The sequence below is a fragment of the Pinus tabuliformis genome, chromosome 6 (assembly GCF_031772625.1).
Source record: "Pinus tabuliformis cultivar Carrire ecotype Pingquan chromosome 6, CPIR1, whole genome shotgun sequence".
NCBI lineage: Eukaryota > Viridiplantae > Streptophyta > Pinopsida > Pinales > Pinaceae > Pinus > Pinus tabuliformis.
In genome coordinates, this window is record NC_142292.1 from 385137318 (window position 1) to 385160035 (window position 22718).

General features: G+C 43.1%; 1 protein-coding gene across 4 annotated transcripts in view; it reads right to left on the bottom strand.

Moving 5' to 3' along the window:
* The window catches only part of LOC149258929 (uncharacterized), a 324467-nt gene that overhangs the window by 47177 nt on the left and 254572 nt on the right, over window positions 1-22718 (bottom strand). For 3 of the 4 annotated variants that reach the window (XM_089416798.1, XM_089416805.1, XM_089416809.1), the window contains one exon: window positions 12009-12288. In XM_089416798.1, coding sequence (XP_089272924.1) covers window positions 12009-12288 — 280 coding nt within the window. Of the gene's footprint in view, window positions 1-10182; window positions 11659-12008; window positions 12289-22718 lie in introns of those variants that run through there. The other variant, XM_089416818.1, reaches the window with a different exon arrangement.

Below are 22718 nucleotides of genomic sequence, written 5' to 3' on the forward strand. Positions count from 1 at the left end.
TGGCACTGATATTGAGGTAGTACTCGGTGATGACAGAGTTGTTAGAGCAGTCGGGGTGGGGACAGTGACATTTCAGAGGGAGTCCAAACCTCCCTTGAAGGTGTCAGAGGTTCTTTATGTGTCAGGGATGAGGAAGAACCTCATATCCGTCTCAGCTTTGGAGGACAGAGGATATGAGGTACTGTTCAGGGGAGGACAGGTGTTGATGTATCCCAGGGACGCTCCAGCTGATTCAGCTAGAGTGATAGGTGTACGCCATGCAAAGGTGTACAAGTTTGCATTCCAGCCCCTTTTGGCATTGAGCAGTAGTACCGACAGCAGAGCTAGCAGTTCTGAGCTGTGTGAGATTTGGCACCGCAGGATGGGACACATGTATCATGGAGCCTTGAGGACATTGCGGGAGATCACTACAGGTGTGCCAGATTTCAGTACTGATCACTTTGATACTTGCAGAGGTTGTGTGATGGGCAAGTTTGCCAAATCCCCTTTTCCCAGCAGTGACAGCAGAGCGACAGGGATACTTGATTTGATTCATTCCGATGTGAGCGGTCGGATGTCTCATGTTTCCTTGAGTGGATATGAGTACTATGTTTTATTCATTGATGATCACTCCAGGAGGACCTGGATTTACTTTTTGAAGACCAAGAGTGAGGTCTTCAAGCGGTTTCAGGAGTTCAGAGCTCTTGTGGAGACTCAGACAGGTCGAAAGATCAAGTCCTTGAGGTCGGACAATGGAGGAGAGTACACCCTTGGAGAGTTTGTTGATTATTGTGCGGAGGCAGGCATTAGGAAGGAGTTCATTGTTCCTTACAACCCCCAGCAGAACGGGGTTGCGGAGAGGAAGAACAGATCCATCATAGGGGCTGCCAAAGCCATGATACATGATCAGGGGTTGCCATTGTTCTTGTGGGCAGAGGCCTGCAACACAGCTGTTTACTAGCAGAACAGGAGTCCGCATCGTGCCTTGGGGCACATGACTCCGGAGGAGGCTTTCTCTGGGAAGAAGCCTGATCTTGGTCATCTTCATATCTTTGGATGCATTACATACTCCTATATACCCAAGGAGAAGAGGACCAAACTAGAGCCCACCGCAGAGAAGGGTATCTTTGTGGGCTACAGTGAGACCTCAAAGGCCTTTCGGATTTACACTCCTGCACAGAGGAGAGTTGTTGTCAGACGGGATGTGAAGTTCGAGGAGGACAGGGCCTTTAGGAGGTCACGAGAGTTAGAGTATCTGGATCAGCCAGACCCTCAGCAGCAGTTGAGTCAGTCGCAGGGATCCAGTGGGCAGGGATTAGGAGGATCTGGAGGTACATCTATGAGGATGTCAGGTCCATCAGTGAGCAGTGGCTCGCCGAGCCAGAGGGGTGGTGCTCCGGGCAGCATGCAGAGCAGTTCACAGAGCAGTTCACTAGGGAGTCCACTGATGGACAGTTCACACGGTACCTCAGCTTCTACAGGTTCAGGTGCAGGCAGGAGGACAGCAGACAGACAGTCAGGAGTTCAGGCTACTGATGGTGATGAGGAGGAGGAGTTTCATTCTCCTATGGGAGAAGCATGCTCAGGGAAGAGGAAGCCCAAGTGGCTTCAGGACACCTTGAGAGATGCCACATCTGTTGCTGAGCCGAAGAGGCCGGTCAGAGAGAGTAGACCACCTGAGAGGTTCTGTAGCTATATGGCGATGGTTACCAGCATCCTTGACTCTGAGCCTTCAAGCTATGAGGAGGCAGCTAGCCAGCAGGTCTGGAGAGAGGCCATGCAGGAGGAGTATTCTTCTATCATGAAGAATGATGTTTGGGAGGTGGTGCCGAGGCCTGAGGGCAAATCCGTGGTTACTTCCAGATGGCTTTACAAGGTAAAGCATGCTGCAGATGGCAGCATTGAGAAATTCAAAGCGAGGTTTGTGGCTAGAGGGTTCTTCCAGGTAGAGGGAGTTGATTATGAGGAAACCTTCGCTCCCGTGGCTCGATATACTTCGATCCGCTCCATTATATCGATAGCAGCAGATATGGGTTGGAAGATCCACCAGATGGATGTGAAGACCGCATTTCTCAATGGCTTCATACAGGAGGAGGTGTACATTGAGCAGCCACAGGGCTTTGAGGTGCATGGGAAGGAGTCCCATGTGTGCAGATTGAAGAAGGCCCTTTATGGCCTGAAGCAAGCTCCCAGAGCTTGGTACTCCAGGATAGATGCATACTTGCAGGGGATGGGTTTCACAAAGAGTGAGGCAGATCCGAACCTTTACTTTATTGTGATTGGTGAGGAGCCTCTCATTCTGGTGCTGTATGTGGATGACTTGATCATTACAGGTGCAGAGAGACTCATAGAGCACTGCAAGAGAGATCTTGCGGCGGAGTTTGAGATGAAGGACATCGGCTTGATGCATTACTTTTTGGGTTTGGAGGTGTGGCAGGAGGAGGGGCATTTCTTCCTGGGGCAGGGGAAGTATATTGTGGACATCCTTAGCAGATTCCACATGGAGGATTGTAGACCCATGTCGACACCGATGATCACCAACTGGAAGAAGCTTCATGCTTCGGATTCCGAGTTGGTGGATCCCACATTGTACAGGCAGCTGATTGGTTCCTTGATGTATTTGGTCAACACTAGACCAGACATTTGTTTTGCAGTCAACACGATGAGTCAGTTTATGTGTGAGCCTAGGAAGGTTCACTGGGTGGCTGCAAAACACATTTTGCGGTACTTGCAGGGGACAGTGGATTATGGTCTGGACTACAGGCAGGGAGATGGAGTGAGATTGGCAGGATACACTGATTCTGATTGGGCAGGTTGTGCTTCTGATAGGAAGAGCACTTCAGGGTGTTGTTTTGGGTTGGGTTCAGCAGTAGTGTCATGGTTCAGCCGGAAGCAGCAGTCAGTAGCACTGAGTTCAGCGGAAGCAGAGTATATGGCAGCCAGTCTAGCTAGTTGTGAGGCTATCTGGCTTCGCAAGATGTTGTTTGGCTTATTTGGTCAGCCGTTGAGACCTTCAGTGATTTACTGTGATAATCAGAGTTGCATTAAACTCACGGAGAATCCAGTATTTCATGACAGGTCAAAGCATATCGGGATCAGATATCATTTCATCAGAGACTACGTTCAGAAGGGAGTTGTGAAACTTGAGTATATTTCCACTGATGAGCAGGTTGCAGATATCCTTACCAAAGCCTTACCACGGGGCAAGCATGTCTACTTCAGAGACAAGATGGGTGTGGTGAGGAACACCTTCCTCGGTAAGAGGGAGTGTTGAAATTTGGTACCGGAGGACAGGTGGTTCCCTTAGGCTTTGATCTTTGGCCTAGGGAAAAGTGTCCAAAAGAATTTAATTTTTCTCCTAAAGTGACTTTATAATTTTATAAAGTTAAATCTAATTTAAAAGTGACTTTAAGTGATAAAGTTATTAAGTCTAATTTTAAAGTGACTTTTATAAAGTCAATGAAAAATTAGAAAGGAAAAGTGACTTTGGAAATAAATGACTAAGTGGATCTTTATTAAAGTGGGGTGAATTAAAAAAATAGAAAGTGAGATTTAAATGAGCATTTAATCTCAACCATTGATCTAAATCTATTTCAGCCATTGGATTTAGAGATCACCCAAAAGTCACTTGGATCACCCAAAAGTCACTTGGAGTTATATTAAAGGAGGAAAAGGTCATTCATTCTTTCATGAGCAAATTGGGAGAAGGAGAGCAAGAGAGCAAGAGAGATTTCTGAGCAGAAAGGAGAAGGAGATAGCAGCTTGGCACACATTCCAAGGCAGCAGTTGAACAGATTTGTACAGCTGATTCAGCACATAGTGAAAGGCAGATTTTTGCACAAACATCGAGGAGCAGTTTGCTGATTTTTCTGCACACAAAATGGAGGTCGTACAGCATTTATTGCTGTCCTGTTTGTTGTAATTTCCAGATTGCTGTGAGGCACGGGAAAGGAGATAAGTTGTAAATTTGCTTGCTGATTTTTTGCTGAATAATTCTCACTGTAAAAAGGCAATTTTCAGAAATAAAGAAGAGCTCTCAAACTGGTTTTCCCCAAGAGTTGTAGGGGGTTTTTCCAGGGTCAAGTTGACCAAAAATATCAGTGTTTTAATGTGTTTTAATGGCTGTTTTTAATTGCTGATTTTTATTTCTGCAATTTCCAGCATTCTGAAAAATTTCCAGAATTTGTGTTTTCAGCCATATTTATTTTTTCAGTCTGTTAAATGTATGGTTATGGGAATGGGCATTTAACTACATGGGAGAAATAAGGTGAAACTGAAAACCGGGGTGGGAAAACAGAAATTTTTACAGGAAAACCGGTGCAGCTGTTGAGGGTTTTATTATTATGCAGCAGTGAGAAAATCTGAGTACAAAAAATTTGGATCGCGAATCTGGCAATCCTACAGAGAAAAAATATTGGTAAAAATCTAGTGAGGAATTTTCCTCACCCGACAAGCAATCAGGTATTGGAGACTAGCATCTGAAACACCTCTACAAGTTTCCCTGCATCACCCTCTACGTGGGCTCTGTGTAGGTACTAATCCATATAGCCTGGATCTCACACTGAGTTGCCACTTCTACTTACCACTGACACTGGAAACATTGTTGATTTCTAGTAGCATCGAATGTGCTCTAAGCCTCAAAATTTGCAAGGAGGCTTGGACACATGTATTCTCTAATATCCAAAAATCGTTTTGGGAAATTCCACCCCGAGACAATTTTATTAAAATAATTAATTATTTTTAATGGGTGCCTAAGTCTAAACTTAGGAAATTAAAATAATTAAAGAGTATTAATCTAACTGTGGGTGAAACTTCTAGAAGAAGACGGAGATCGAGTCCAAATGATCTGAGCCACTGATTAGAATCTAATCTAGGTCATTGGTTCTCAACTTGAGGATTATAATAAGGACATCGATGGGCACTTGGAGAAAACATAGCGTTGAGATCAAAAGATTGAATTTCTGAAGCACAACAGTTGTCGAGATAGGAATTCGAAGTGATACTTTGCAATGAGGGGCAGGGATAGTTCCAGTTGTAGATTTCTCCTGATCCAGGAATACTCAACAGAGAAGGCAGAAAGAGATCCAGCAGAGGCAGTGTAGAGCCAGAGAGGTTGACGCAAGGCCATGCAGAGGTAGCGCAGAAGCCCAGAAGGGATCCGTAAATTTGCTGGAGAATCGATTTCCAGAGCCAGAAGTCAGGGTGTGAGACTAAGGGGGCAGAAGTCGAAGTCTCAAAGGAAAATCAATCAGTCGGGAGGAGAGACGTAGACCCCAGTAGCTGTGACGTAGGGCCTACGCAAGGATTGCGTAGAGATTGTGTAGAGGCAGCTATGGGTTGTCCATTCAGTGATTGGATCAACCAAAATTTCCAGTGATAGTCTGAGGTAATCTCACTCATCTCTCTATCAGTAAAATTCTCTCCACTGGATAGCCAGCAGGGCATCCAGAGATTGTATTCAGAATTACTACTGCATAATAATAAAACCATCAATTGTTGCATCGATTTTCCCGTATTGGGTTTTTCTAGGGACATTTTTCCAAAAATAACTGTGTAGATGTGTTGTGTATTTCTTTCTTGTTCAGTTTCTTGTTTCCGCATTTTATTTAAATGGTGAAGGCTGCAGTGTATTAGTTTCGGTGTTTACTGTAGAGGAAACAATAAATAATTTTGTTCAGTAATTAACAAATAGAAGAAACGTAATCAGTTGCTGCAGTAAAAATTTGGGCTTCCAAATTTTCACATGGTATCGGAGCTACAGGTGAAACAAGAGAACAGAGCTGGAAGAGCCTAGCACTGAAGGAAGAAGGGAAGTTGAAGTCCAATTGAATCCCTAGAGGGTTTGTGCAGTCCAGGCCAAGAGGACAAGATCTTTGTGGAAAATCTCTCTCTGAGTGAGTCGTCAGAGAGGTAAGACTTCCAAATCGAAGTTTGCCAGTGTCAGAGGGATCAGCACAATAGTTTCAACAAAGATGGGTTTCTGGTGTGACGCAGTTTATGCAAGCAATTGCTAGGCAGAAAGACGTCAAAAGGGAGAGAGAAAGACACTTGAGGGAATTTCTTCCTCAGGGAATTCCTAGCCAGGGAATTCGAGTTCTCAATCGTTGAGTAGCAGCAAGGGGCAACAAATCTACTGACTTCAACAAGGAGTGCGTAGGCTAGCCCAACAATAGCGTAGAGGAGAGAGGAGGTCATTCGAATTTTTTGATTGGTAGAGATGGCAGCTAGTGGATTGCGAGATCAGGATCGGTTGGATGGTGCATCCAACTATGTGATCTGGAAGGTGAGGATGTCATGCCTTCTGGATGAACATTTTCTCAAGATCTACATTGACAGTGTGGTAGCTAAGTCTGTGGATCCAGATCTGCTCAAAAAGTACAAGGGAGAGATGGTGAAGGCCAAGCGGATGATCCTTGACGGAGTGAAGGATCATGTAATATGTCACATCTCAGGCAAAGGGACTGCCAAGGAGATGCGGGATGCCTTGTCCACGATATATCAGGCATCTTCCGAGCAATAAAAGATGTACTTCGAGCAAAAAATGAGATCCACGTAGATGCAAAAGGGGGAATGCATTGATCCATTCCTTGCAAAGCTTCAAGAGACTCGTGACGAGTTGGCAGTTGTGGGGTCAACACCTCAGCCTACCGAGATGGTGAGGCTAGCTCTAAATTTAGTCTCAAAAGAGTGGTAAGTATTTGTCCAGAGCATCCTGGGAAGGAAGAAATTGCAAAACTGGGAAGGGATGTGGGCCACTCTTCAACAGGAAGAGATGAGGAGAAACTTAGTCAAGTGCAAACTTGACAGTAGCAGCACCAACTGTAGGTTGAAGCCCAAGGTGGAGGATGAGAATGCAACCCTCGCATCTAAGGGGTAGCAGGAGCAGCGGAAGAAGAAGAAAGATGTTTCAAAGATCAAGTGCTTCCGGTATGGTGAACTTGGTCACTAAGCTACGCAGTGTCCTCTCAAGAAGAAGGACAAGGACAAGAAGCATGATCCGAAGGCTGCATCCGCACTAATCAAGGAGGATGAGTTTGCGATGATCGCCTAGAGGTGGGGCGATATAGAACTTTAGTTCGAAAGAACTACAGATGGGCAGGATCTTTGAGGAGTCCACCTATTGGATCAATACCTTGCTACGAGAGCCCAGATCAGTAGTAGCAGGATGGACCGCATCAGTTGATGCAAAGGATTGTCGGAGTGACAGTTGCAGTGGTTAGGAACGCCAGAGACTGAGCAACGTAGAGCTAGAGTTGGAAACAGTGCAGTTGGCACAGAGCAGACGTCAACAGCAGCACAGAGGCTTCAAAGGGTCAGCGTAGAGACTAGTAGCAGTTAGAACTCCAATAATGAGATGTATCATGTTGAACACCAGTTCAGTAATTTTCGATGTTTTTCCATTGTTGATGCAGTAGTAGCAGTAGTTGGAGAAAGTTGTAGTGCAGATGCAGTGTTGGCAGTGGGAGTGTCGGCAGTAGCACAGATGCAAAATTTGAGAGGTACTTGTAGTACAGATGCAATGTTGGTAGTGGCAATGTCAATAGTAGTACAAATGCACCATTTGCGCAGTAGTTGGTGGGCAGCGATGTCAGACATCAACAACGCAAAGGGAGATGTTACAAAGAAGGGTCATGCTTCAGCAGGTTGCATTACTAGAGCACATTCCTCAATAAGAGGGAGTGTTGATTTCTGGTAGCATCGGATGTGCTCTAATTCTCAAAATTTGCAAGGAGGCTTGGACACGTGTATTCTCCAATAGCCAGAAATTGTTTTGGGAAATTCCACCCAGAGACAGTTTTATTAAAATATTGAATTATTTTTAATGGGTGCATATGTCTAAACTTAGGATATTAAAATAATTAAAGAGTGTTAATCTAACTATGGGTGAAACTCTAAAAGAAGATGGAGATCGAGTCCAAATGACTTGAGCCATTGATTAGAATCTAATCTGGGTCATTGGTTCTCAACTGGAGGATTATAAGAAGGACATCGATGGGCACTTGGAGAAATTATCGAGTTGAGATCAAAAGATTGAATTTTTGAATCACAACGGTTGTCGAGAGAGGAATTCGAAGTGATCCTTTGCAGTGAGGGGTAGGGATAGTTCCAGTTGGAGATTTATCCTGATCTGGGAATACTCAACAGAGAACGCAGAGAGAGATCCAGTAGAGGCGGTGTAGAGCTAGAGAGGCTGACGTAGGGCCATGCAGAGGTAGCACAGAAGCCCAGAGGGGATCTGTAAATTTGCTGGAGAATCGATTTCCAAAGCAAGAAGCCGAGGTGTGAGATCGAGAGGGCAGAAGTCGAAGTCTCAGAGGCAAATCGATTAGTCAGAAGGAGAGACACAGACCCCAGTAGTTGTGACGCAGGGCCTACACAAGTATTGCATAGAGACTATGCAGAGGTAGCTAGGGGTTGTCCATTCAGTGGTTGGATCAGCTAGGATTTCCAGTGATAGTGTGACGTAATCTCACTTGTCTATCTGTCAGTAATATTCTATGTACTGGATAGCCAACAGGGCATCCAGAGACTATATTTAGAATTACTAATGCATGATAATAAAACCCTGAGTTGCTGCACCGGTTTTCCCGTATTGGGTTTTTCAGGGGACATTTGTCCAAAACTAACTGTGTGGATGTGTTGTGTATTTCTTTCTAGTTTCCGCATTTTATTTAAATGGTGAAGGTTTTAGTTTATTAATTTCGGTGTTTACTGTAGGAAACAATAAATAATTTTGTTCAGTAATTAACAAATAGAAGAAACGTAATCAGTTGCTGCATTAGAAATTTGGGCTTCCAAATTTTCACAAACATTTCTCCTGGCCTCTATGAAATTCTTCTACCTCCGAATCTCTGAAACGAATTCCAAAATATGCAAATCGAACTGCCTATTAGAGGCTTTTGTGCAGCCCCTGCGTCAACCTCACTGTGGTTATCTGTGCCTCTCTGCAATGCACTCGCTGGATCTAGAAAGCTTCCTCCAACCTCACTATCCTTGCCCCTCATTGTCTCTGCTTCGATCTCTGGCTCTCCGACAACTACTGTTGCTCTCTGGAAATCGATCTGCCAAGGAAATCGAACTAGTGAAGTGTATTCTCCAAGTGCCCATCGACTTCTTATAATCCTCTGTTGGAGCACCAATGGCCAAGATTAAAACTTAATCAAGGGCTAGGATCATCTTGAAGTCAATCCGTGTGAGCTTCTAGACTATTCTCACCTCGACTTAATTAATTAACCATTTTTCATAAGTTTAGAATGAGGAAACAATAAAAAATAGATAAATGATCTAACTAAGCCATCTCTATGTGGAATTTCCAGGAACGATTTCTGGTTTTGGAGATCTCATGTATTCTAGCCTCTCCACGAAGTTTCATGACTAGAACACATTCGATGCTACAAAAACTAACAAGTCAGCCCTGGCAAGAGACACCCATTCGGCCAAGACAAACTACTATATAAATGCAGTTAAACCTTGTCCACTTGGGCATTTGATTCTCTCACACACAATATAGTTTATGGGAAGCTAGCAAAGGACAAGGATGAAATAAGATGAAGAAAAAGGACGAAATCTCTCTATTCTCTCTCTTTTGCAACTCACACATGTGGATTGGAGTCTCTCTCTGTGGTTCGCATTTTTTTGGGCATTCTGTTGCAGGGAGCCAAAATTGTTTGGGTAACTGGGCACTTGTCATAGGGCCAAAATTTCTAGGGCAATTGGCAATTGCAGGAGGGCCAAAGTTCTAGGTCAGACAAGCAGAATGAGTTGTTGGACCAAATTGGGTGACTTGACTTGGAGGGGAAGACCAGGTTTGACCATAGGTCTAGGTGTGTCTCTCGTTGAACAAGAAGAATTTCTTTGTTGAAAATGTTGTTGCGTTTTTCCCCTTGGTGTGTTTTGGAGTCTTTCTTTCTTGACTTTGTCATTTGTGTTCGTGGGATCTACCTTCTATATGTTAGGTTGTGCTTGAAGGTATTACCTCTAATACCAATTGTTGGAAATACTGAGATGGGAGGTGAATCAGTATTTCTTTACAATTGTTGAATTATGTCAGTTAAGATCTCTAGTTAAACCAAAACACAAGATGTACAACAAAACAAATAATTTTATTAATGAAAACAACAAGTACTCCAATTGTCCTATACAAAAGCTCAAGCTCTAATTTGTACAACAAAAATCTCAAACTTCTTCAAGGCTCCAACCTTGAATGAAGACCCCAATCCTCAAATATCAATCTAGGCTCCAACCTGGTCTTAACAAGGCTTCAACCTCTTATGAGGACTCCAATCCTCCAAAATCAATCCAGGCTCCACCCTGGTCTCAATGAGACTCCAACCTCGTATGAGGACTCCAATCCTCTAATTCAGGTTCCAACGTTTAACTGCTTCACAATAAAAGACTTAGGCTTCAACCTCTTATGAGGACTCCAATCCTCCAAAATCAACCAAGCTCCACCCTGGTCTCAATGAGACTCCAACCTCGTATGAGGACTCCAATCCACTAATTCAGGTTCCAATGTTTAACTGCTTCACAATAAAAGACTTAGGCTTCAACCTCTTATGAGGACACCAATCCTCCAAAATCAATCCAGGCTCCACCCTGGTCTCAATGAGACTCCAACCTTGTATGAGGACTCCAATCCTCTAATTCAGGTTCCAACGTTTAACTGCTTCACAATAAAAGACTTTTTCAAAATCTTCTCCACAGATGCTTCAAAAAGAAACTTGCTTAAAGATGTCTCCACATGCTGCCTCACTTCTCTCTTAAATATCTAGTCAAGTATCTATCAAAAACATTTGTGCAAGATCTGTTACAATAAGTTGCTTCAATGATGCTTTATATGATGCTTCACGAAGTCTTAAACAGTGCTTCAAGAATAGGCAAGGATGTCTGCTCCAAGAAGTGGCTAAAGTTTGTTTCCTAAATCTGCTCAAAAGACTGATCCAACTAGGGTTTTTCAAGGCTGCTAGGAGGTCTTCAAATCTGGGCAAGAAAGCTTCAAAGATCTTTACAGGTACATCAAATGGTCTTGTTCCTACTTTGTGCAAATGTCCTTCAAATTCAAAAAGCCTGCTATAAAAAGTATCCCAAACTCTGTGTCAAGAGTGCCTCAAACTCTGTTAGAAATGACTTCAAGTCTGCTTGAAGTCGCCCACAAGTCAAGGTCTGTTATAGATCTGTCCACAAGGTACAAGACTGCGAAAAGGGAGAAATATGCTTTAAGGAGGTGTCAAGATCTTCCCTCAAAAACAGCTCCAAAGTGAGGCCAAAATCTTCTCTCGTCAAAGGCTAAAAACTGCTCCAGTAAGACCAAAATCCAATCCTAGTCTGCTCTTTATTCCAACCCCAGCTGCTCTCAAAATAGGACTGAATACTGCTATGAAATAAGGCAGAGATACTTCACAAAGGGGACCGAGGTCTGTGCCATATCACAGACCTGAAATTGCCTTGTCAAGGTCTCCACAGGGCCGAAATAATTCCTTGTCACAGGTCTCCATAGGGCTGAAAGGATTTCTGTTCACAGGTCTGTTCTGCCTTGTCACAGGTCCGAGAGATTGCAGGAGTATGCCTCAGGGCCAAGCCACAGGTCTGAGGTTCATTTGGCCTCAGGGTCGAGCCACAGGTCTACTGAAATTCTGATCCGAATGTGTCTGCTCCAAGATCAATACATGCCTGAAGTGTCTGCTCAAACAGACGGCCAAAAATTACTCCAACAGAGGGCTGCAGTATGCTTTCAAGGAGGGTTGAATCTTATCCAAAGGAGACTGAAGTTTGCTAAAGTCTGTTCCCAAACAAATTCCAAAAAATTGTTCTTGTTTCTATTGCACTTGTAAAATCAACACCTTGCATGCTCTAAGGAGAATGAAAATGTGTTAAAGAATAATAGGGAACAGACATGAAGCACCCTATTCAGTGTTGATATAAAAAAATTTGGATCCTCAATTAAAATTTCTATCTTTCTGAAAGAAACAACTTTTAAATCCATAAGCATTGAATACGAGAACATGACTTGAGACCAGAAGGATAAATACCTTTATAACGTCTAAATTGACAAGACTTTGCCACTGAGCTTTAGGCAGCAGTGCAAGCGTCACAAGTTCAGGTGTAAGTTGAGCTGAATATGAATCCCCAATCAAGCTACCAGAAACATCAGGCTTATTGACATTTGATTCTGCAACAGTTATGTTTTTCTCATCCCCTTCCCCTGATTCTCCTTTGGATGAGACAGTTGGCATAGAAACCTTCACAACTTGCTTCCCACTTATAAAGGGCTCAATGTCCGTAGCCTTTGAGTAAATCATCCGATTTGCCCTGAAAGTGTTTTACAAAAACTTATGTCATAATTACAAAATTAACAAATACTATAAGCAAGAGAACAAATGGACCAGTCATATTTTGTAGTTAGCACCATAAATCTATTGTCTTCTTAATAAATACAAGTAGATAATGAGAGAAAAGACACCACTGAGTATTTCAACTGGCCAGCAAATGCCAAAAACTCATCCTTGTGTGGTGCAATCAGAGAGAATACTCCCAGCCCAGCTATTCAAGGAACTGAATCCGTATCTTAGAAATAATGGAAAATTCAATTCAGGTGATACTATAACTTTGATGACAAATGGGCACTGTTAAGCATAAGGCTGACGTACATAACTTCTACTGTTTGCTCCAAAAGAGAAACAAGAGAATAAATTCTCAAGGCACACATTCTTGGTTTAATTAGTACTTGATGGAATAAGTTTCTTGTTTCATTAATAAATGCAAGCACTTAACAAGAAGGAAATGCACAGGGCTTGTCTCCACGCTAGATCATTTTCACAATCAACTAATCCTTATGTGGCTCACCCAGCAAATTCTACCAAACCAACTATTCAAAAACCAAATTTGGATGGTAAGATTGATGCGAAATTTGATTTAAATTTTAGTTGGTGGCAATACTATAAATTTTATGATACATGGATTGTGTATACCAGGAGCCCAATGAACATAACACAGTCTTTCCAAAAGTAGATGACAAACACAGAAAGTAAATTCTCAAGACACATTCTAGTGGAAAAACACTATATCAGTCACCAACTTGACCTGCAATTAGATTGGAACTGGGCACAAGAATGGAAGACATACATCTCAGGACTTAAGGACTCCTTGGTAAATATCTGAGAAGCTGATGACCTTTGAATATGGTCTCCAAACCCCTGTGGAGATTATTCTCCAAAAGTTGGATACCTTTGACTAGCTCAGACCATGAGAGAAGCGGAGCCCACCTGGTAGGAGAAAAGGATATGGAAATTTAAGTGCCCTCCAAAAGCAAAGATGTTTATGTGGCTCATGCTAAAACAAAGTACCTTTATGGGATATTCTCCAAAAGAGATCATTCATAGGACCAAGCAGATGCCCGCTATGTCTAGAGAATTCTGTATCAATAGGGCACTTCTTCAAACTTCATCCACTGTCCCTTCACAGTTTCCACATGGAACGAGATAAAAGCCCGTATAGGACTAAATTGCAGATGGAATGAAAACACTGTTGAAGAATATTTAAGGAACTGGACACAAGCCAAACAGCCAAAAAAAACTGGGGCTCTTCCATGTTTAATTGCCTGGGGTATCTGGCCAGAGTGGAATAAAGCATTTTTTTTAAATCAAGGCCATCCATATCTTCGAGTTGTAATACATTGTCTAGCATTACTGGATCACATTCGCACTCACTTAAATACCTCCTCTATTTGTTAATTTTTGGCAGCTCGGTGACAAATTCGAACCATGGGACTAGATTCCTCTTTTTGAAAGGACCAATTTTTACTTTTGAAGCACTTGATTTGGACAATGGAAAATCGATTTTTGAAGTGAAGCCCACAGTTGCACAAATTGTCAAGTCGGCCTAGAGAGACTAATTAGCCCTCCTCCAACACCTATAAATACAAGTGACCTCCAACTCATTTGGACACACATCATCTCACAACTTCTCATCTCTCCTCTCCTCATTGGTTCGTACAAATTGCAGGGTCTCTTGACACGTGTGGGCTGGAAAAGAAGGACGAAATTTCAGGCAGACAAAATCTGAAGCAGACTATAACTTTGACCAGCGTTGACTTTGATTTTTTGGGCTAAATTTTGTTTCAATCTTTTGAGGGCATTTCTGTCTTGGCAGGCCGCAATCTTTGGAACAAAAACCGAGGAAGTCTGGGCACTTTGACCGCAGACCTATTGCAGATTTTGACTGCAGGAAATTGCAGATTTTGACTGCAGGAAATTACAGATTTTGACCACAGTTTGACCGAGTTTGCCTTCATGTTTGACTTGCTTTAAGTGTGAAAAAATCATTTTTAAGAGGCTCTCTTGACTGGCACTAAGACCGAGAAAATCTGGGCAATTTGACCAAGCATTGACTGCAGGAAATTGCAGACAGACAGCAGCTTTCTCTCTCTCCTTTGACCGATTTTGACAGGGATATCTTCGACTGTTTTGGGCTAAACTTGACCAGCATTCAAGGCTGCATTTATTGCTGCTTTCACCAAGTTAATTGATGGGTTGACCATTGACTGTTGTGGACTGGTTAGCAATCTTTGACTGCTGTTGACCTGGACAGAATTGCAGATTTGAGACAGTTGACCACCATATTTGACTTTCATCATTGCTATATTGGATTTATGGTTGGTTGACTTGATTGATAGTCAAAGCCTTTGACTTTGACTCTTGTTGATAGATATTTCTTATTGTACTCTCTGCTGAACATTTTATGACAATCTAATAGAATTAGAATTACAAAGGGATTTCCCCCTTGTGGGGTTTTTCCCTGGTCTTTGACCAAACCTGTGTCTCTTGTTGATGTGTTGATTGTCTCCTATTTGTAATTGCATCTACTATTGTATCTTCAATTATTGTTGATGAATGGAAGAATAAATTACTGTTGAAAAGATTGTTGATTTGGGGTAGCATCGGATGTGCTCTAGCCCCGAAAATTGGTGGAGAGGCTAAGGCACATGAGATCTCTTATACCCAGAAAGGGTTTGGGAAGATTCTAAACAGTTTGGGAGATAATGGAGTCCCTAAGTCTAAACTTAGGGAAAATAAAATATTAATGTCAATTAATATAAAACTGCGTTAGAATGGTCCAAAGTCATGGATCAAGCCAAATCTAATCTTAGTTGTTGATTAGGGACTTAATCTCGGCCGTTCATTTGTCAACGAGAAAAGTATAAGAGGAGGCTTGAGGGTCACTTGGAGAACACACCAAAAGATCAAGATTTCGACTTTCTGGGGCTGCGTTTGCTGAGAAAGTTGAGAGAGTGAGCAGAGTTGCAGCTGAAGGGCAGTGAATACAAAAGCAGAGAGGCAGAGATAGCACCAGGAGGATCAGCGCAGTAGCCAGAGAGAAGGACACAGAAGCAGCCAAGGGTTCACGCAAAGCGAGCCAGGGCTCACGTAGAGGCAGCCAGGAGCTGCGCAGTGCCTCAGAGGGCCAGTGTGGGTGATGCAGAGGGCTAGAGGGCTGACGCAGGCCAAGCCGAAGTGACGTTGGGCTAACGCTGGGCCAGAGAGAGGCTGACGCAATCCCTAGAGGCTGACGCTGGGGTTTTGTGGGGCAAATTGGAGTTGTGGAGCCGCCGGAGTGTTTATCCGAGGTTTCAGCCGAAATATCTACTGCCAAGTAGAGAGATACTATTGCCGAGATTTTGCTCTGTTGGGTGAGTAGGATTTGGCACCCAGATTGTATTCTGAAACTGCTTAATAAATCAAACCCTCAAATAGTTGCACCAGTTTTCCCGCATTGGGTTTTTCTAGGGACAATAGTCCAAAAACAACGGTGTCACCTGTGTGCTTGTTTCTATTTCCTTCAGTTGATGATCTATAATGTGTTGAGCATGCATTTGTATTTATTTCCAGTATTTACATGGTAATAAAACTTGTTAATTAACAGAATAAGTAGGTAGGAATAAATCAGTAAAGTGCATGAAGGGTTTCTAACGTGTCAGACTTGGAAATTCCAACATGGTATCTTAAGGTGGTTGGAGATCATAGGAGAACTGAGGACATTAGCTGAATAGAGCAGCAGCAGCAGAAAACAATTGTCCCAAGTGACAGAAGTTGTTCCTAGCAGAGTAGCAGCAAGGAAGGGGTGATGCAGTGCCTGCGTCATCAAGATTGAGCCAGGGAGAGGCAAGGCAGAGGCTGATTTGCCAGTGTCGGGATTGTGCAGAGCCTAGGAGCTCTAACCTTCAGTTTGTTGGGGTTTTGGAGGTTGTGGGTAAGTTGCAGAGTGGAGCTGGAGGGGTACTGTAGTCAGAACAGTCCCTAACAGGGCAAGACCAAGGTAGAGGCAGTTGCTGTCGAGGTGGATTTCTAGCCAAAGAATCCAAATCACTGTTGCAATTGCACAGACGATTGGAGAGGGGCATTTCAACATTGGCAGAAGGGTTTCCAGGATGGAAATCGAGGCTCAACGGAGTCATACCAAGAACTTCCAGGAGGGAAGTAGAGGAGCAGCGAAATGGCACTACACAGAGTAAGAGACCAGGACAGACTGGACGGAGCCTCAAACTTCATAGTCTGGAAGGCCAGAATCTTATCCGTACTAGACAGGAATCGTGTCAAGCACTTTGCCTTGAGGACGATAGCTATCCCAGTTGACCTGGCTGATAATGACATGTACGAGGATGCAATGGCGAGGGCTAAGAGTATCATCCTTGACAGGGTCAAGGATCATATAGTTCCACATATTGCCGAGAAGAACACGGCATAGGATATGTGGGAGGCCCTGATCAAGTTGTATCAACATGCTTCCATGCAGAGGAAGATGCTACTAGAAAATCAACTGCGATCATACCAGATGAAGAAGGGAGAACAAATCGACCCATTCCTCGTTCGATTGAAGGAGATTTGGGATCAGCTGACTTCCATAGGGGCAACACCGGATCCAGAATTGATGGTGAGAACAGCCTTGAACGTAGTCTCAGAAGACTAGGAGGTGTTTGTCCAGAGCATACTGGGCAAGGCGACCCTTCCAGATTGGGAGGAAATGTGGGTTGCTCTTCGCCAAGAAGAGATCAAAAGGCTAAGCAAGGCGGGAAGCAGTGGCAAGGGGATCAAAATCAAGAAGGAGGAGGAGGAAGATGTTGCCCTAGCATCTGAGGGAAAGCAGGAGAAACAGAAGAAGAAGGACCTCTCCAAGGTCAAATGCTTCAACTGTGGGGAGCTAGGTCATTATGCCACCCAGTGTCCAAGGAAGAAGAATAAGGGAGAGGCCTCCGAGACCAAGGTAGCGCCAGCAAGGGCAGAGAAGGAAGTGGAGACAGACGACGATTGTGCCCTGAGTGCTCATGTGCCACTTCAGAAGAAGTGGGGAGACATCGAGTTGTAGTCAGACGGACTATAGGCGATGAGGGGCAAGATCCTCGAGGTACCCAACCTCTTGGATTAGACCTTGCTATGGGAGCCTCGAAGAGGAGTAGCAGTATTGGCGATGTCAGTAGAGACGAATGCGGATGAAGCGACAGAGGGAGCTACAATGCAGGATTCTCAAGACATTGCGAGGCTAGCAGGCTGCAACAGTGAGAGAGGCACGGGAGTGTTGCACCAATGCAGGATGGCATAGAGAAGTGTGCAACGGTGTGATATGCACAGAGTTGTTGCAGCAGCGCAGAGGTCAGAGAGGGAGCACTTGTTAGTGACAGAGGAAGCTTCAGCATCAGGAGTGCTTCTAGCCTGACAGAGATGTCAGAATTGGGAGATCAGTTACTTATTTCTCAGTAACTGAGTTGCAGTGCAGCAGTTACCAGTGGTAGTGCTATGGGTAGCACGATGCAGCATGATGAGAGGGGTTGCAGTGCAGATGCAGCAGTGGCAGTGGCAGGGCCATGGGCAGCATCACGGATGCAGAGGGAGTTGCAGTACGGATGCAGCAATGGCAGTGGCAGGGCCATAGGTAGTAGTACAGGATGTAGCAGTGCAGAGGATGTTGGGCAGCAGGCCTAGCATCAGCACAGGGACCGATGTCAGATGATCAGGGTGATACTTAGTGAGGAGTATTACTAGAGCACAATCCTCGCTAAGAGGGAGTGTTGATTTGGGGTAGCATCAGATGTGCTCTACCAACGAAAATTGGTGGAGAGGCCAAAGCACATGAGATCTCCAATACCCAGAAAGGTTTTGGGCAGATTCTAAATAGTTTGGGAGATATTAAAATAATTAATATTTTTAATGGAGTCCCTAAGTCTAAACTTAGGGAAAATAAAATATTAATGTGAGTTAATATAAAACTGTTAGAATGGTTCAAAAGTCATGGATCAAGCCAGATCTAATCTTAGTCGTTGATTAGGGACTTAATCTCAGCCGTTCATTTGTCAACGAGAAAAGTATAAGAGGAGGCTTGAGGGTCACTTGGAGAACACACCAAGAGATCAAGATTTCGACTTTCTGGGGCTGGGTTTGTTGAGAAAGTTAAGAGAGTGATCAGAGTTGCAGCTGAGGCGCAATGAATACAAAAGCAGAGAGGCAGAGTTACGACCGGAAGGATCAGCGCAGTTGCCGGAGAGAGGGACGCAGAAGCATCCAAGGGTTCACGTAAAGCCAACCAGGGCTCACACAGAGCCAGCCAGGAGCTGCGCAGTGCCTCAGAGGGCCAGTGTGGGTGATGCAGAGGGCCAGAGGGCTGACGCAGTGCCTCCAGAGGTTGACGCAGGCCAAGCTGGAGTGACGTTGGGCTAACGTTGGGCCAGAGAGAGGCTAACGCAGTCCCTAGAGGCTGACGCTGGGGTTTTGTGGGGCAGATTGGAGTTGTGGAGCTGCCAGAGTGTTTATCCGAGGTTTCAGCCAGAATATCTGCTTCCGAGTAGAGAGGTACTACTGCCGAGATTTTTCTCTATTGGGTGAGCCAGATTTGGCACCCAGATTGTATTCTGAAACTGCTTAATAAATCAAACCCTCAGATAGCTGCACTGATTTTCCCGCATTAGGTTTTTCCAAGGACATTAGTCCAAAAACAACAGTGTCACCTGTGTGCTTGTTTCTATTTCCTTTAGTTGATGATCTGTAATGTGTTGAGCATGCATTTGTATTTATTTCCAGTATTTACATGGTAAATAACTTGTTAATTAACAGAACAAGTAGGTAGGAATAAATCAGTAAAGTGCAAGAAGGGTTTCTAACGTGTCAGACTTAGAATATCCAACAAAGATTGCTAATTGAAGAATTAAATTGGGCTAAAGTAATTGATACTTAATAGAGCAGTGTAAAAATTAACATGGTTTTAGAGTTAAGGTGAAGGACAAGCCCATATGTGGACAAGAGTTGAAGCAATCATCTTTGGAAAGTTGAAGGAGCCTATCTAATCAGGTCAAGATGTCTTCCTCATTCTTCAAGGAACATGAGAAGTTGGGTGACTCATCAAACTTTGCCACATGGAAGGTCAGGTTGGAAATCATAGCTGATAACAATGATGTTTTGGAATTCATTCAAGGAAAAGTACCTGGCCTCCAGAGAATGCTTCCGTTGTTGTCAAGAACAAGCACAAGAAAGGTGAGTTAAAAGAAAAACAAATTATTGTTGATGGTTTACAAGATCATTTACTTGCTTATGTTGGGAATTTGAATAAGTCTAAGGATATGTATGATAAGTTGGTCGACTTGTATGAAGTCAACAATTTGAATGAAATCATCACCTTGAAAGATCAACTGAAAGACACGAAAATGAATAAAGGAGAGACTGTGAAATCCTATATCATGAGGAGCTCTCGTCTTAAAGATCAATTGTAGAGAGTTGGAGAAACTGTACCTGACAAGGAAATGGTTATTGTGACTCTTAGAAGTCTCCCTCCTATTTGGGAAACCTTCATTACTACCATTAGCAACAACAACAATTTTCCACCATTTGATGAACTTGTTGGAAAGCTCACTAAAGAGGAATCGGGGATGGATTTCAAGAGGGAGAATTCAAAAGCATGGAGAAGAAGAACCCGCTACATTTGCTACTCAAGAGAAACGAAAAGGGGAAAAGGAAGATCATCTAGTTTGAAAAGGTCCTCTCCTGATTCAAGGGAATCTTATAGAAGACTAAGGGATGTTGAATGTTTCAATTGTCACAAACGTGGTCACTATGCCCGAGGTTGTCCGAAAAAGAAAGATTCTCCAAGATCCGATAGAAGATACTACAACAACAGGTATGATGATAGAAGAAGAACAGATACTCTAGATGATCGTGAATAAAGTGCTCATCGCCAAAAGAAGTCAAGAAACTCCAGGTATGAAAGTAACGTAGCTACTATCAAATCCGAATACATTCTTATTTCAACCCTCTCTAGTTCTCCTTCAGATTTGTACAATAGTTGGTTGGTTGATAGTGGGGCTTCTAGACACCTCACTGCGTAAAAGGAAGTTCTCTCAAATCTTGTTGAGAGGGAGAGTGGTTTGAAGATTATTCTCGACGACAACTCTACATATTCAGTCATGGGCTTTGGTATTGTTACATTTGATTTAGACTATGGAAAATCTATTATTCTTCATGAAGCATTGTATGTTCCGGAATTAAAGAAGATCCTGATATCTATCTCTGCCTTGGAAGATAATGGAATCAGAATAGCCTTCATTAATGGAAAGGTTCTCTCATGGCCGAAGGGATGCCATATGAAAGATTCCTTTCCTTTGGGATCTAGATGTTGAAGAATCTTAGGGTATGCATATTAGGATGATTCTCCTTTGACATGATAACAATTTGTGAAGTATTTAAGCAATTTATCTTGGCCTAATGTTTACTTCATTATTAGCATGTGTATGTTAGCTTCATCAAACTGCTATCAAAACAAAAGAGACAAGAACATAAATGTTTTGGCTTTCTGGCAGGGCCAAAACCTCTCCCTCTTGGAGAGGAAAACCCATGCAAAATTCTTCTTATAGAGATTCCAATGATGAATACCAAGACCATGACCCTTGACATAGTTAGCCTCTTTAAGACCAAGACATCTTATCCTCTACCTAGCTGAGATCGTCATGACTGTTGCACTGCTAAAGTCATCACTATTGTATCACTGAGATCTTCATCATAGCCTCTTCATCATATTACAGAGATCTCTTGTCTCTATTGAGATCTTCATTGTGATCTTAATTCTCTCCCTTGATCAATGTATCGAGGGCTTCACTATTGCTACACTATTCTTGAATCATCACTGAACCTTAGTTGGAATCATCATCATGTTGATTGTGAGCAGCGGAGAGTATACGTTATAACAGAAGTTTCGAAATAGTGAGACTGAGGCTATATGAAGACAGTCAAGATTTCGAGGTTCTTTCATCACATACATCCACTGTCATGGAACAGGTCCAGCAAGATTGTGATTACACTCTTGCCCTAAGATCCTTACCGTCTATGTAAAGCCGAGACTATGAGTGACGTTGTTGCTCCTTGTTATGTCGGGATTGAGATAGCATGATCTCCATGAAGTTGAGACTGTAATAGATATGCATTCCTCTTCGTCCATCCGAGATCTACTAGCATGAGGTCCCTTCTTCATCAATCCTAGTATTGATTCATAGATATGTCGAGAGTATTTAGCCCAATACATTGATCAGTTCTGTGTCCACATTATACCTCCAAGTTTTTGTCATGACCGCACCTAATACCCTAGTTGAGGTGCAGTCAGACCCTAGTGTAGACCTGCTTCTCCATGTGAGATTTCAGAGTGAGATCTTCTTCCTTGATTGCGTGCTCTATGCCTTCTTGACTACGGCTCCTTCACCTGAAAATTGAGAGACAAAAATGTGAAATTTCTTAATGTCTTTTTGTTGACCCTTTCGTGGGTATTTATAGTAATTTGCCCATATATGCAAGCCGACGTGATTTTGTGAACTGTCACGACTCTTTCTTGAGCCGACATGACTTTCATTTTCTTAATTAGTTTGATATTAGAGCCGACATGAATATCTTCTTCTTGATTTCGCTTGCAAACTTTGATAGGCTTGTTTTGAGGCATTGATCTTGGTCTTGGAGAGCTGTTAGACAACTTTGAAGACTTGTACATATTTACATAAACTCATGAAGAGTTTCTATACGCATGACATGCCTCTTTGACATATAAATAAATCCTAAAGACATCAAGAAGAAGTCTTTCACCTAGTGACACTTCTTGCTCATGAAACCCATGTAGTAAGATTACAAAAATAATTTATTTCCTTTTATTACATCAAATACAAAGATCATGTCATTATGAAGACCGAACCTAGTTACACTTTCTTCAACACTCCCTCTTAACTAGGGAGGTATTCATAATGGTACTTGGTCATTCTCAATCTAAAGAATTTCTCATAAGAAGAATCGGATTTGCAATCCATCTATTATAGCATCATTTCAACCAACATTGTTTCCATTTAGCAAGGCCTTGACTAACAGCTCTATCTCTTACTTAGATCAGAGCACACAATGTTGGCGACACCAATGACATCATCATTGTCTCTCTTAGGGTCATACCCACCCGGGTGTTCTCCGAGTATGCCCTACTAGGACTATTCTCATCTTGGGTTCCCAGCCCTCAAGAATATCAGTCCTCTTGCCCACTCTTGTCTTGGATGCCCTACCACATCCTCAAAGAGTGTTGGATGCCAGATGATTACACAATCCTCCATTCTTTATTCCAGCCTGAAGACAAGAATGTCGTGTCTAACTCTCCCTCTTAACTAGGGACGAGTTACAAGTTTCTCTTCACTCAGAAACTTGCTCGAGTTCCTTTGCTCTTAGGAACCTCCCAGAGCTCCC